The sequence below is a fragment of the Etheostoma spectabile genome, chromosome 18 (genome assembly GCF_008692095.1).
Source record: "Etheostoma spectabile isolate EspeVRDwgs_2016 chromosome 18, UIUC_Espe_1.0, whole genome shotgun sequence".
Lineage (NCBI taxonomy): Eukaryota > Metazoa > Chordata > Actinopteri > Perciformes > Percidae > Etheostoma > Etheostoma spectabile.
In genome coordinates this window covers 9344476-9360548 of record NC_045750.1, presented here as the reverse complement: position 1 = coordinate 9360548, position 16073 = coordinate 9344476, and the positions used below count along the sequence as shown (strand labels likewise).

Sequence of the window (16073 nt, the reverse complement as noted above, 5' to 3'; positions counted from 1 at the left end):
ACTGAAGAAAACATTGTCTCAAACTTCCCGTTGCCGGGAACTATAGTCTGAACAGGTTAAAATAATTGTCTGTAGTACATTCTCAATATTTTTTTTTCTCTTACCAATATTAGAGAACAAAATCAACATTTCAGCCCACTATCCATGGCAAGTGCAAGACCGATTACAAAGTCAACGCGAGAGAGGATATTGCAACTGACATCAGCCTCACCAGGGACCTGTCCAGATGTGACAAATTTGTCCCAATGAGAGATCACACCAGCCCACTGGCACTTATCTCTGGCATGGTAAGATCACCAACTGTTCATGGTAGCAACATTAACCTTTTAGACAAATCTTTTAGAGCTGAATTATTAAATACCTGCTTCATGTCAGCTTTTCCACTAGAAACATAAACTGTCCTATGGATCCAGTCTTGGTTAAAAATCCCCCCTGTTGCATAGGAAAGACAAATTATGTTGTGACAGCACCAAGAGTATTTTTTGTAAGTTAGAAGAAAAGACAATTTATTAATTAAGTTAAGATGACAAAACAACAGTGTTGAAATGACAAAAAAGGCAAAACTGACAGGAACTAAAGTAAACTATTCAACTATTTCACTTTGATTAATTCACCGCATTAATATTAGTTTTTGTTTATTTTCAGCACTACCCTCTTGCCCAGCTGGTAAGAAGCTCCCAGACCTGCAACTATAAGTTTGACAACGAGAAAAAACACATGACTTCTGGGTCTTGCACAGAGAACCACATCCTCATTCCCTTCTCTCACAAGTAAGTCCAACTTGTATTAGACTCTGTGAAATGCTTTTAAGTGTGCATAGATTTGTCTTCTTCAACTGTATTTTTTAAGCATGTGTCTTCCTACAGGGGAGAGTATGGAGTTACCAACGTTGGAAAGCAAGAACTGACTCTGGTTGAGGTTTCTCCTCACAATGAAAGAGTCTTTGACCACAGTAAGTCCTTTATTTCTTTGTATTTTTTCATTTACAGTTGATTGTTTTAAAATGGTCACTAAATATAACTGTAACTTGTAAATTAAGTCATTACAACCATGTTGCTTGTGTATCACAGGTGACATTGTCAAGGGTCTACACATGGAGGCTGTTGAGGACAAGAGTGCTGTCCAGGATAAAGATGCAGGTCTGAACCTCCTGAGAGAACTGGCCACTCTTCCCGAGACCGAGGGTGAGAGGAGGGCCCATCTCTTCCACAACATTGTTGCCATGGTCCGTGGAATGAAGACTGACACCCTTAGTCCCGCCATTCCTGAGGCCCTTGCAGTGTCCCCTGTCCTGACCTACCAGGTCTTGGCCCAGTGTGGAACCCCTGAGTGCAGCAGTGCCATCATGCAGATCCTCAGGACTTTTGATACCTCCTCAGTCGAGGTTGATGCCGGAGTCTTTGCTATGGGACTCGTATCCAATCCTTCTGCCCTCTTGATCAATGACATGCTCGAGATGGCCAAATACAAGCCCAGCAAGCCCATCATGTATGCCCTGAGCAATGTTGTCAAGAGGTAACCACACTTTATTCCAAATATCTTTTCTAAAAATATACACACACTGAATAAAAAATAAATAAATAAATGTTTTTCAACAGGTTTTACAAAGCCGAGGGAAAACTGATCCCTGAGATATACTCTGTTGCTGAGTTCATGGCTGCACAGTTGGGTGACTGTTGTGGTGACAACGACAAAACTTTCATGACACTGAGAGTGGGTAACCTTCCAGATAGATCAACATTTAATTGACTGCCAACATAAATAGGCAAAATACTAACATGTCCATTGATTCCAGGTTATTGGAAACATGGCTCCAGCTCTGGTATCTGCTGGCCCCGCACTCAGATCTGCTGTCATCCAGTGTGTGAACCAACCTGCTGCATCCCTGGCTGTGCAGCAGGTGGCCATCCAAGTGTTCAGGCTGACTCCTGTCCCTGAAGAGGCATGTCAAAATATTTCAAAGGTTTGGCACATCCTTGGAATACTTTTTTCTACTTGGTCTAATTTTATTGATGTCTATTGGTCACAGGGCAGAGAGATTCTCATGCAGGTGCTTTTGGACAGTGCCAGCCCACTGCAAAAGCGTGTTGCTGCTTATCTGGTACTTATGAAGGACCCCCAGCCCACTGAACTGGCCCAGCTTGCTGATGCCTTGCACAATGAGCAAGACAAACAAGTCAAGAGCTTTGTGATCTCCCACATTACCAATATTTTGTCCTCAACTGAGCCAGAAACCCAAGAGTAAGTGAAAAGCGGTTTCACCTTTGTTAAATGTGTTGTTTTATTACATGCTGGGTTATCTAAGTGTCCAGATTTGAGCACTATTGGATGTTTAACTGTAAAACATCTTTTTCATTCCTGCAGATTGAGACAGAAGATTCGTGATGCCCTGCAGGGTAATGAGGTCGGGCCCACCATGGACCCAACTAAGTTCTCTCGCCACTACAAGATCGGATCTGTGGAGGGTAACATGATCTTTGAGGGTACCAGCTACCTGCCCAAGGAAGTCATGCTTGAAATGACTCTGAAGGCATTTGGCTTTGACATTGACATGATGGAGGTAAACATTTTGGGCAGTTTCAATCGAAATTGTGCTTTGAGACTATTTTTTAGTTCGCTAATTTGTAACAGTGAAAAATGTGTTACCTTTACAGATTGGTATGGAGGGCAAAGGATTTGAGCCAACTGTTGATGCCCTGTTTGGAAAGAATGGCTTCTTCCCTGACACTGCCCTGAAGACAATGTACTTTGTTTCTGACAACATGCCACTTAGAGTCAATGAGATCCTGCAGAACATGCTGCCTACTCTGAAAAATGACAGAATGAAGAGACAGGTACTCAGACCAATCTGTTTAGTACACAAGACTAAAACCACTGTAATTATGATGATGATTTTTTCCATAATGAAAATATCTTCTAATAGAGAGTGCACATCTTTGTTTAGGCCTCCCAGAACCTGATGCGGGAGATTGGACGCAACCTCAACAAACTTGTGAGGGAAATGAAGACAGCACAGTCTCCAGAGGCAATGGTTTATCTGAGAATTTTAGGAAATGAGCTGGGATATCTGACGACCAATGAAATGGAAGAGATGACCTACTCTGCTGCCATGATGATTGACAGCATGTTCAAGATGTTCCCTACTGATGTAAGGACTTTTTTTTAAAGAGAATATTAGACAATAAAACAATGCATTTATTTCCTTTCTTTTTCACTATTTTAATGTATTTTGTGTATTTTCATTTGCAACAGATCATTAAGGCACTGATGACCAAGGCTGACAACACATTCTTTGCCCACTACATCTTCATGGACAATGAATTCTTTCTGCCTACTATCACTGGGGTGCCTCTGAGGATTGCACTGTCTGGTACCTTCACCCCTGGCATTAAGGGTGGACTTAAGATTGCTCGTGACATGGTAATTATTAAAAAATGTGTTTTAATGCCACCAATATTTTTTCAATAATAAACAGCATCAACTAAACATTTCTCACTTCTCTTATGTGTCCACACAGAGTGAAGTGACCTTCATGCCCTCTGCTGGCATTGAGTTTGTATCGCAAATTGGGTCCCACATCCCTGAATATGTCAACTCTGGATTAGAGATACACACCGACATTTTCCATGAAAGTGGCCTTAGTGCCAAGATCTCCATGGAACGTGACAATGTGAAGCTGACCCTTCCTGCTCCAACCAGTCCTACTAAGCTCTTTCAAATCACGTAAGTCCAAGCAGAACTTATGGAGAAAACAACAGGCACATAGTGCTTTACAAATTTGGTTGTAATGTTACTATTAAGCTAGCTAATTTAATGTATAAAGGCGACAATTTTAATTAACAAAGTTAAAGATAGCAATGTTTTTGACCACACCATCCAGCTTTCTGTCATCATAGGCCGATAAAAATAGTTATGGGGATATTATATCTTTTAATGCAAACGTTTTTCTTAACATTTTTAACTACTCTACTCTACCCCTTTCTATTTAGATTTAAACAGCAAAAGTTGCATTCTAACTTTTCTGCATTTAAAACTTAGAAACAACCTGGTAGCAGTCACTGGATCACAGGTGAAGACCATTCCCTCCATGGTGTCGGATAAGGTTGATGTAAACGAGTGCAGTCACGTCTTTGCCGGAATGAAATACTGCACTGCTCTGCAGTACACTGATGCTTTCTCTCAGGAGACAGCCCCCTACTTCCCCATCACTGGAGACAGCAAGTAAGCAAGATTTTCCACACTACCAGCACACATAATTGTCTTTTTAAAATAAGTTACCTTCCAGTATTGGCTAATTAACTGAATTATCTTAATAGATTTGCTGTGGAGCTCCATCCTACTGGTGAAGTCACTGAGTACACAGCCACTGTTGCCTATGAGCTCCTCAAGGAGGGAGAAGAAGGCCGGCAGAAGGTTGACTCTGTGAAGTTTGTTCTGAGGGCAGAAGGTAATGGAAGTTATTTCAAAATCTTTTTTGCTTATTACTAGCTCAATTTTGCTCTGACGTTTAGTGGAGTCACGTAATAATAACCTATTGATTGGTCAACAGGTGCGGAGCCCACTGAAGCCAGAGCAATCATGAAATATAACAGAAGAAAGAATGTCATCACAGCGGACATCCAGATCCCTGACTATGATGTGGAGGCTGGACTCAGGCTGGGTGTTGGAAATACCAAGAGCAAAGGAACTCACTCCATCTCTCTTGACTTCATAAACAAGAACATCCCTCAGCTCTCCCTGGTTGGACGTGCCAAGTAAGATAATCAACCATAAATCCTTGTGATATAACATTTATGTAAAACTCATCATTGAGATTATGTTAACTGACTGGGACATTTTTCAGTTTGAAGGCCATGAAGGAAGGCATGCTGCAAGTCCAACTTCTTGTCCCTTCATTCGATGCTGATGCCACCGTCACAGCTAACATGAAACATGATGAAGAATTGGAATTGGAGGTCAAGAGTGAAATCAAAGTTATGGACGCTACCTCTGAGCAGAAAATCACAATGAAATATGGTAAAGTTATTTTCAAGTTAGCCATTTTTCAGAATATTATATGAAAATGATTTAGTAGTTTGTTATATCTTAGATTGTACCAATAATAAAGGGCCCTTTTTCTTGAGAGAAAATTACAAATTTGATTTGTTAAAGGAGAATTCGGTACAATCGGTGCTGCATACACCGTGCTATCCTCTTGCTAGCGATAGCACCAAATAGGCTTAAACAGGGCAAGTTTTAAGCTTCTGAACACGTTCAAAATGTCATTAAAGGTGCCCAACCATGTGAAGTGATTCCTTCCAACTGAACACAGTGAATCTGACTGCAGTAGAAATAAATGCATTAAAGTTGTGCTAATTCAGCTGTGTTTAGTTCCTGTGTTGAGAGGCAGTTTGAGAGCTTAGGGACCATCTACAAACTACAACACAGCCTCCTGCTATTTGTACTACAGCACTTAATTTAAAAAAATAAGCATGTGGTTATTTTTTTAAATATGTTTGTATTGTGTTTGTACAGTGTTGTAGTTTGTAGACGGTCCCAAATCACTCATTGCAGTATTAACACAGGAACTAAACACAACTGAATTAGCAGAACGTTCATGCATTTCTTTCACAGCTACAGCAGTCAGATTCAATGTGTTCAGTCAGAAGGAATCACTGCACATAGGTAGGCACTTTTAATGACATTTTCAACATGTTTTAAACATATGTTTAAAACTTGCCCTGTTTAGGCATGCTGGGTGCTAACGCTGGCAGGGGGATAACACGTGTAGGCAGCACCGATTGCTTTCATTTTCTTGCAACTAACATAACTCCAAATTTACAAACAACCGGAAACACTTCTCCTTTAAGAGTATATTTACTCCTGGCTTAATTCTAACCTAGGGATTAGAGGAATACTTTCTCTTGTCACGGAATTTACTTAATTGTATTCTATCGTTGCAGATGCCAGCAGTTTGAGGTTGAACTCAAGTCAGATGTGAAAACTGAGACCACCAGCCTGCCAAATGCTGATTTGTTTAGAACTATGGCAACCAACTTCTTGACATGGAGATAGGGCAAAACTGACATGAAAGTCCGTCACATCTTCAAGAAGTTTGTAGAGGTAGGAATCTAAGATTTAACAAATTTTTCACATTTTCTTTGATAAAAATGTTTAGCATGCATAAACTAATATTTATATAATGGCTCTCATTGTCTTAGGCATCAAACAACTACATGGAAAAGTATGGGGCTGATATCCCTTACATTCAGAGCTTCAGAGTGCCTGATATGCCTGAGATTTCCTTACCAAAGACACTGTTCCTCAATACGTAAGTCTGAAAGAACTCAGTGATCAATATCTTAACTTTTAGAAAATATTATTGAAGGTTTATTGATTTTTACCTTTCTTGTTCATAACAGTGAGGCAAAGGCTGTCTACCACTTTAACAATGAGCGCATCACCATTGCTATCCCTCTCCTTCTCGGAGGAAGATCAACAGAAGAGCTTAACTTTCCACCAGCTTTAACCACACCTAGCGTGTCTCTACCTCTGTTTGGACTGGAGATCGTCTCTATGCAAATTCCCATCCCAGAGCTTGTTGTCCCTGAGAGCCTTACTCTGTCCATTCCTCTTTTTGGCAAAGCTGAGGTTTCAACTCTGATGAAGAGCAACATATATGACATGGAAGCCTCAATGGCTGCCGGCAAAGATGTTGTGGAGACACCAAGCTACTCAGCTAAGTTTGATGTGAAAGGAACCTCCCCACTTGACATCCTCTCAATAAAGATTGAAGGTATTTTAAAGTAAATACTATCAATGAATTTAGGGATTTTTAGACAGTTCTTAACATACAGTTAAAAGTATGTGACGTTCACTCTAGGTAAAAGTTTTTAGTTTTCAACTAACTAGTGATATGAAATAATGTGACTTAATTCAGTAACAATGTTACAGTGTTCCCTGATTCAATCAGCTGCTATCAATCTAATTTTCTTCTTTTGTGTTTTATTTAGGCTCTGGAATGTTGGCCACTACTGATTCCATCAAAGCCCATTTGAAAAGCTCTTTAACGCATAAATTCCTTGAAGCCAGTATTAATATTGTTGAGGATGCAACCATCACAGACAAAATCAATTTGAAATCAAGCAGCAAGATTGAAGTCACAAGCCCCTTTGGTCTCAATATTGAATTAGAGCACACTAGTATGACTGGATTAAACACTGAAGAAATCTCTGCTGGTAGCAACTTTGAGGGAAAGTTCACAGCTGGACCCATGTATGGCAAGACTATTTCATCCCAGTCATTTGCCATTTTTCCACTTAGGCCAGAAGCAAAGATTGATTCTACTGTTCAGTTTGACTCCACCATAGTTAAGGCCCAGAACACAATTGCAGCAACCTATGCCAATGGGGAATTCTCAGTTATGTCTAACACCAATGCCTTTGAAGACACCTTGACCCATGTTGCTGAACTTTCCTTCAAAGACAGCAAGCTGTCACTGAAATGTAATGCCAATGCCCTTGCTCTCGGCATGAAGATCCGCAACAAGGCTGAAGCCTCTGCTGGAGCTGGTGAAGTTGTCATGAGAATGGAAACAAATGCAGACCACTCTGAAAACCGTGTTTACTCTCTGCTGACTGCCTCTCTTGATAACAATGGTCTGGCTGTAAACAGTGATGCTACCATGAAGCTTCTTGAGAATGAGGCTACTCACAAGGCTACACTGAAAATGAACAAGGACGGTTTGACCACAAGTGGAACAACCACCCTCCAAAGCCCCCTGTCCCTGGAAAACACCTTCAATGCTGGCCTAGATGCTTCAAGAGCAACTCTATTCATTACCAACAAGGCTGAAATTCATGACATCAAGGTTGATAATACCAACACTCTGACCATTACTCTCTCTACCCTTGACTTCAACTCAAAGGCTGAAGCCTCTGTCAGTGAGTATGCCTCTTACAGTCATGATATCAACATTGACCTAAAACCCTACACTGCCTCTGCAAATGTTAATAACAACTTGAAACTTCTGGCGGCCAACTTCATTAATGAGGCTCAGATGAAGGCAGAGCTTTACAAGATGGACCTGACCGGAAGCTTGAAAGCAATCTATGGTGCAGAAGAGATCAAACACACCTATCAGGTAAATTATGCTGATATGACTGCTAATGCAAAGTGCAGCACCACTGGAAAACTCCTTGGAACTCACATGAACCACAACACCGAGCTCGAAGTTTTTGGTCTTGCTGCCAGTATCACCAACGATGCCCGTTTCAACTCACAACTAATGCGCTTTGACCACACCATCCGTTGCAGCATTGTTCCTTTTGATTTTAACCTTGATGCCATTTTTAATGCTGATGGAGACATGACCATGTATGGAAAGCACAGCGCCCAGCTCTATGGCAAGTTCCTTCTTAAAGCGCAGCCCCTTGCTTTTGCTAGCTCACATGAATGCAGGGCATCAGTAAGCCAGCAGCTAGATAGTGGTTTTGCGCTTGAGACGACAATTGACAACAAGATGGATAATGTTTTGTCACTCCAAGAGCAGAAAAGCAGTTTTAGAATGAAGTCTAAAATGAATGAGCATGGCTTTAATCAGGACATGAGTGTTTACAACACTGCTGAGAGAACTGGAATTGAGGCTTCTGGCACTATCCTCACAAACATGCTCAATACAGACTCCACGGATGCCCAGGAATTCACCATCTCTTCATTCCTCAAGTATGACAAGAACACAGAGAGTCAAATAATTCAGTTCCCTCTAATTGAAAATCTGCCTGCCTTCTTGGAAAGCATCAAGGGCGTGGTTGTCCGTGTTGCAGAGGCACTGCAAGACTACATAAATGATGAGGAGATTAGGGCTAAACTTGAGGCTCTTCCCCAGTATGTAAGTGACCTTGTTTCTCAACTCAATATAGAAGGAAAAGTTGCTCAGCTGAAACAGTATTTTGGTGATTTTACCCAAGCATATGTTATCTCCATGGAGGATGTTGAAGCATCTTTGAGAAACCTTAAGGTTACTGTTGAGAAACTGCTTGCTGATCTTACAGTTTACATCCAACACTTTGCTGGTATGGCAAAAGAGATCATTGTTAGTGGCACTTTCCCTGAATATATCATTCAGCAGCTGAATGCCATTAATGAGGAGTATGACATCCAGGCATTGCTTGTGAGTTTGATTAATACCATGAAGGAGATTATTCAGCAGATTGACTTGGAAAAACTTAAGGGCAGCAGCATAGAATTCCTGCATGATATTGATTCCAAATTTGAAGTCAAGGCTAAACTACAAACAATTATGATTGATATCAAACAAATAATTGAGAATTTTGACATGCAAAAATATATTGTTGTGTTGAAGGAGTTCATTTCATCCATCAACTTTAAAGATCACATTGAGGAACTAGTGAGTCAGATTCCAACAGAGATTTTCAACGATATGACAGATTACATTAAGGAAATGATTCAGGATCTTGACATCCTAGGTAAGATCAATACATTCTATGCCAAGATGAGAGAGTTGATTGTAAAGTTTGAGGCTGACAAAAAGGTTCAGGCTGTCTTGGAAAAGGCTGTTGAGCTCATCCAGCAATTGAAAATTGAGGAAACTTTTAGGGTTGTAGCCAACATGGTGAAGGATGCAGACATCCCTACCAAATTCATGCAAGTCTTCCAGGTTGCTATCAACTACTTGAAAACAACTGAGATTAAGGATATAATTGAACAGCTGAATATCTGTATTGAAACCATTGTACAAAATCTGAAATCCCTGGATTACAACGACTTTGTGAATTATGCCAATCAAATAATTGCTCACTACACAGTTTATGTGAATGAACTGATCAGGACTCTTGAAATTCCCCAAAAACTTGAGGCAACAAGAAACTTTGTCAACTTGGTCTTATCCTCTGTAAGAGGCTTTATGGAAAGGCTGAGAGAAATCAAAGTTGCAGAAATGATTAAATCTGTAATGGATATCATTGACCCAGTTGTGCTAGACAGTTTTAAGAGATTTGCTGAATTTATTAAACAGGGAATTACAGGTCTGGATATCAAAGCTGAGATAACCTCTTATCTGGATTTTGTGAGCAAATACTACAAGAGGATCATCACCTTTGTCACTGATATGTTCACCAATATGGTTGAAATGATTAAGACCATGGCACCCGAGCAAAAGATTTTTAGCGAGTTTCAGCAGATAATTGAAGGGCTCATTACTGAACTTAAGAAGGCTGAGTTGAACATGCCATCCTTCATCATTCCTCTCACTGATCTTGTTGTGCCTTCTGTGAAGTTCAGCATGGATACGCTTGAACAGTTTGAAATCCCAACACAGCTAGACATCCCTGAGTTCACCATCCTGGGCTTCCATACTGTAAAAGCCACCACAATTTCCATAGATGACATCAAGCAGAGAATCATTGAAATGATTGATTATATTGTTAACTTTGAGATCAAAATGCTTGATGTGGATGCTTTCTTTGGAGACCTGTCCTTAAACTACCTTCCTTCCATTCCTGAGATGACCTTCCCAGTAATTGCACTTCCTGAGATTGCATTCCCTACCATTCCACAAGTTCCTGTAGAAAAGCTTGTTAAGTCTCTTCAGGTTCCAGAGATCACATTGCCAACAATTCCAAATCAGATCATGTTCCCATGCTTTGGTAAACTCTATAGTGAGATCAAATTCCAAAGTCCCATCTACACAGTTAAGACTTCTGCTGAGTTCCGTAACTCCACTGAGAATGAAATGACACCTCATTTCACTGGATTCCTTACTTCCCAGGCCACATCTCCAAGTTTTAACCTTCTAAATTACCAACTTGACTCCACTGCTCGTTTTGCATTCCCAAAAATGAGTCGTATTGTCCTTGCAGAGACTCTTAAATTCAACCATGTTGCTCTTGGAGTTGAACATCAGGCATCTGTAACTCTCTATGGCCTATCAGCCCAGGCCCAAGGCAAAACTACAATTAAGGTTATAACTGCACCTTACACTGCTGACTTCATGAACACGGCCTTTTTTGCTATGGAAGAGGGAATGTCTTCCTCTCTTGATACAACTTACAATCATGTAGTGGACCTCCCGATTGTTGATTTCAGGAGTGAGGCCACTGTAACCCAGAAAGCAATTGTTCGCCAAAATGGCTTTACCCTCACGTTAACAGTTGACAATGCAGGCACTTCCAAATGCAATGCTGATGATAGCACCCACAAGAGTAACTTGCAATTGTCACTCACTCCCAGCCTTGTCATGTTAACTTTCTCTGGAGACACAGACTCAACCATCTTAAAGATGAAACAGCAATTTACTGCAGAATCTGGCCCCCTTAGCTACTTCAAGTTTAACATCCGCAATGAGGCAGAGGCACCAATAATTAAGAACAGTCTTGTTGTGGCATCTGGACAGGGCAACCTTTATGATATGAAGACTGAGCTACATGCAAATCATGACACAGAACTGTATGGTGACGTCAGTGGAGTCCTCTCAAATGGAATCAACATTGTAGTTCGTCCTTTTGAGTTTGTCTTTGAATTCCAAAACAAAGGAAATGCCAAGGTCAACATTTTTGAAAGTCTGATTGCTAAGATAGATCTGCAAAATGATTACTCAGCCACTTTCAAACCTAACAGCCAACAAATGAGCACAGTAACTCTGGCTCGTCTTAATCAGTACAAAATGTTCTACAACTTCACTGTTGACAATAAGGAAAATGAGGCTGGCATCTTTGTTGCAATGGAAAGTGAGGCCAATCTTGACTTCCTGACATACCCTATCAGCATTCCTGAGATTGACCTGCCTTTTATTGACTTCCGTACTCCAGCTATTAGTGATCTGAACTTGTATGAGCAGACTGTATTGAAGAACATTTTAACTACTACTGAGCAGTCTGTGGATGTGGATGCCAAGATTGTTTACAAGAAAAGCCAGGCTGCCCCCCTTGTTGATGTGACGGGTTTAATCCAGATTCCAACTATGGGTAACCTGATCACAGAGCTGTCTATGAAGTCTGCCATCATTAATCTGAATGTCAATGCTGGACTGTATGCTGAGGATGATCTTGTGTTCCGTCTGGGAGCTACCACAGCCTCTGTGTTTGAGGGTCTTAAAGCCAAACTTGATGGCACCACCAGTCTGACCACCAAGAGAGGATTCAAATTGGCCAATTCCCTGTCCCTTGAAAATCGTCACATTGAAGGCACTCATGACAGCTCCATCAGTTTGAGCACTGAGACTTTGGAAAATACCATTTCTGTAGCTACTGTTGCAAAGATTGCCCTGCCTATACTCAAACTGGACGCAAACCAAAATTTGGTTGCAGACACCAAAACCAAAGCAAATGCTGTCTCCACCTTTAGTATTAAGGGTGATTTTAATCTCCCTGTGATCAAGGCTGTTGGAAAGGCTGAAGCAGACCACAGTCTGAAGCTGGAGGGAAGCTTTGAGTATGTTTCCATAGAGTCATCTACTAAGGCCAACATGGATGGCACAATGCTTGAAGACTATCTACTTTTGGGAGTTCTGGATAATGATGCTAATCTGTATCTGAATAAGGATGGCCTACGCTCCACCTCCAAGGTGATTGCTGATGCCAAGCTTAACCAAGGTGCCACCAAAGTCATGGGCATGGATGTAAATGAGAATATTGCTGTTGACGCCTCCCTGAGCCGTGTGTATGCAGTGCTGAAGTACACTGGCAACAACGAGGCAAACTTGTTTGATTTCAACACCAATGGAAAGCATGTTGTCCAAGCTACCATTGATCTTGCCCCAACCTCTTCCTTGACTGCTGACATTGAGATTGATTTGTCTCAGCCAAGCAGCCTGGGTGACCTCACCTTCTTTGAGAAAACTGTTGCTGAGGTGACAGCAGCAAAGCAGAAGATCTCCACCAATAGCAAGTTTGTCAGCCCGCTGTACACCGCAAATCTGGCAGCTGAAGTAGAGGGCAATGCCCCTACCTTCACCGTTAACTTAAAGTCCTCTGCCACCTCAGTTCTTGTGCTCTTGGAATATGACATGGATGGTGAGTTGATCTAATTCCCTGAATACGTGTTTTATGTTGCAAGCATTATTGAGCACTAAATCTTACAAAATATTTCTTTTCTTAGCTTCCACTACTGTGAAATTTGAGAATGAAGCTCTGAACATGGCCAGCAAAGTTGTCCTAACACATGCTGAAATGACCATGGATGTCAGTCATGTCATTAATCAAGCCTTGAGGTAGCATACTATGTTTTACAATTCATGCTTAAAAACGACTTCTAAAATTCAAAGTTCAAAGTTATTAACTCATTTATTTCAAATTTTAGGAAAAAGCGCCAGGCTGATAACAGGTAAATATTCAATCTACAGTTTTTTCTACATTTTTATCTTGACCTTTTATCTAATGTGCATATATAAAATTGCATTATATAAAATATCAGGTAAAGAATTAATTATGTTTTTTAATTTGAAATGTTTTATTTTTCTTAGTTATTCTAGCCACACCCTGAATCTGGACATCAACAGTCCTACTTTCACTGATGCGAACCTTCGTTATGCTGCTCGCAGAGATGGTATCAGTGCTTCAGTATCTACCCCGTCCGCTGGCTTCTTGGGCCTTCAATTAAATGGCAGAGTCCCATCTCAGATGATTGCACGGGTCTATGGCCGTTATCCTGTAAGTTTCACTAGCGTTACCTTACAATGGAAAACTAAATACCAAAATAAAAATGTAGCTTAAATAATATTTACTTTTCTTCTGCCAAACAGTCTGCCCCAGAGGTTGATGTTGACATCTTGGTCCTCAAAGCATCTTCTAAGGATGCTGACAAGACAAACCTGCAGATTGCCTACAACATGGAGGCACCCAGTGCAATGCTCAATGAATTCAAGATGAAACTCCCTTCCATCATCTCTACATTCACAATGTTTGCTGACAAGTACCAGATCACAAGCAAGGTGGAAGAGTTGAAAAACTCTGTTGTCAACCACATCAGCGAGGCCTATAATGCTGCTATCAACTATGACACTCAAATAAGCCAGGTGTCCATTTTCTTCAGGAACACAATTGTCCAGTACCAGAAGACTCTTCAGGTATTTTTGGATGCTGTCGTCAAGGTCTTGAGGGAAACCCAGTTCAAATTGCCAGGGTCTGATGATATGACCACTCTCCCTGAGTTCCTGAGAAAGCTTACCAGCAGCATTGCTGCAGTGCTAGATAAGACCCTCCAGACTATCTATGACAACACGGAGGTCTACTACAACTCCTTTGTTGAGCAAATCAGCAGTGTGAAATTGCGCATGCCAGTTGGTGATGCAATCACTGGAGGCCAGATCTTGGATCAGGTCAAAACAGGTTTCAAGAATATCTTTGATGAACTGGTGGACTTTGTGAAAAATATGGAAAGTCTTGACACAATGCTAGTGAAGTTGGGTGAGACCCTGAAGGCTGTTGTTGAGAAATCTCAGGAGTTTGTTGACTCTGTCAAGTCTGACTATTTAGATGCTGTGTTCATCAACATCAATGTTCTCTATCATAACTTTATCACAGTCTTAAAGAATGTTGTTGACCAGATCTCTGCCCTAAATGTGGAGCAGCTAAACACTTCATTTGAGAACATTATTGACATGTTTGTTTATGTTGTGGATCTGTTCAATAACACTGTTTATGGTTTCCTGCAGCATGCTTCAGATGAGGCTCACGCCTACATAAAAGTTAGTGAAGGAAGGCTTGAGATTGACCTTCCATTTTCATTCCAGCAGTGAGGAACCCTCATACTGAGGCCTAAGTCCAAATGAAACACTACCATCTGTTCAAAACACATGCTTGGAAGAAGTATGGACAATTTGCTCTTTAACCATATTTATAACAATGAATTCAACAGAAACACCTGTTGTATCATTTTCATTGACATGGTTTATTGTGTACAAACATTGAAAATGTAACATTTTATTGAAACTCACCTTCCTGCAACGAGAAAACATCAATAAAATACATTAATGCAATTTGTAAATGTCTAATTTCGTGCTTTGTGATGTTTTTATGGAATTCACATCCAAACTTTAAAGAACAACTATTATACTACCTTTCTGGTCTTAGTTTTTGATTCAGGGCTCCTATAGAACAGCCTGACATGATTCACCGCACAATAAACTATGTATATTGTCAGGAAACTCTTACGCACATCTGTAGCTCCTCTGAAAGCTTGGTATAGGTTCCTCCTACCCCTTGCCCCTCTTGCTCTTTAAATAAATGAGAGAAATCTGTTAAATTGTACTTTACAGGAAATGGTATAACATGGTTAATACACTGTTTCAGTTTCACTGAATTTATTTATTTACTTTTGAAATAACCGAGGATCTGCAAAACTGAGCAATTAGCTGATTGAATTACGTTTTGAAGTCACTAATTATTAGTGACGCAAGTGGATATCTAAATTCTTACAGTCTGTATTCTTGTATTTTTATGTTGTTATTTTTAACCATTGTGTTATTGTGCAGTGTACTGTTCTCACACAAATATGCAGTTGGTCTGCCACAGTTTTCTGACTGCAGACAATGAAACAAAGCGGGGTTTAGCAGCGACATAAAGGCTGTTTTTGATAGGTTACCAGTTACTAAAACGACAAACGGCTGAAAAGAGAACACACTCGAGACTCTGCAAGATGTAGGTCCCTGACACCCCAACCTGACCTCTAAGAACTAGCACCAGCAAAGGCAAACTTAGCATCTTCTGTTGTTGAGTCACAAAGACTTACCTGACAGCCAACCAACATGTATACAGTACGTTTTGAGAATGTGTCAGAAAGTAACAGGACTAGGTCAAAACCTTTTATGTTGCTGAACCTTGTATATGGTCAATGTGCTAAACTGTGACCAAATATATTATTTAAAAAAAAGAATTCAGTTAATTAAATATGACCCTGCTTAAATGATTAAATTATTAATAAAGACTTTGACCATTTGTGGGCTGCTTATCAGAATTCAAAAGCATTCAGCCTGATTCATGTAGCAAAGGTTGTATCTCTTACCAGGCATTCTCTCTGCTTCCTCCTGGGTTTTCTGTTTGGATTAATATCACCTTCCTTGAAGACTGATTTACATC

At 40.5% G+C, this 16073-nt stretch overlaps 1 protein-coding gene across 1 annotated transcript in view; it reads left to right on the top strand.

Annotated features, from left to right (window-relative positions):
* apobb.1 (apolipoprotein Bb, tandem duplicate 1) overlaps positions 1-14974 on the top strand; it is a 16427-nt gene extending 1453 nt beyond the window's left edge. The window contains 24 exon segments of the mRNA XM_032543252.1: positions 114-287; positions 646-770; positions 867-952; positions 1071-1515; positions 1599-1713; positions 1796-1942; positions 2030-2241; positions 2365-2560; positions 2655-2834; positions 2945-3148; positions 3253-3420; positions 3518-3723; positions 4039-4221; positions 4317-4447; positions 4550-4754; positions 4844-5021; positions 5950-6102; positions 6201-6310; positions 6402-6775; positions 6993-13010; positions 13096-13207; positions 13297-13320; positions 13460-13646; positions 13739-14974. Coding sequence (XP_032399143.1) covers positions 114-287; positions 646-770; positions 867-952; positions 1071-1515; positions 1599-1713; positions 1796-1942; positions 2030-2241; positions 2365-2560; positions 2655-2834; positions 2945-3148; positions 3253-3420; positions 3518-3723; positions 4039-4221; positions 4317-4447; positions 4550-4754; positions 4844-5021; positions 5950-6102; positions 6201-6310; positions 6402-6775; positions 6993-13010; positions 13096-13207; positions 13297-13320; positions 13460-13646; positions 13739-14734 — 10929 coding nt within the window. The 3' untranslated portion in view covers positions 14735-14974.
* The last annotated feature ends 1099 nt before the right edge of the window (positions 14975-16073 follow it).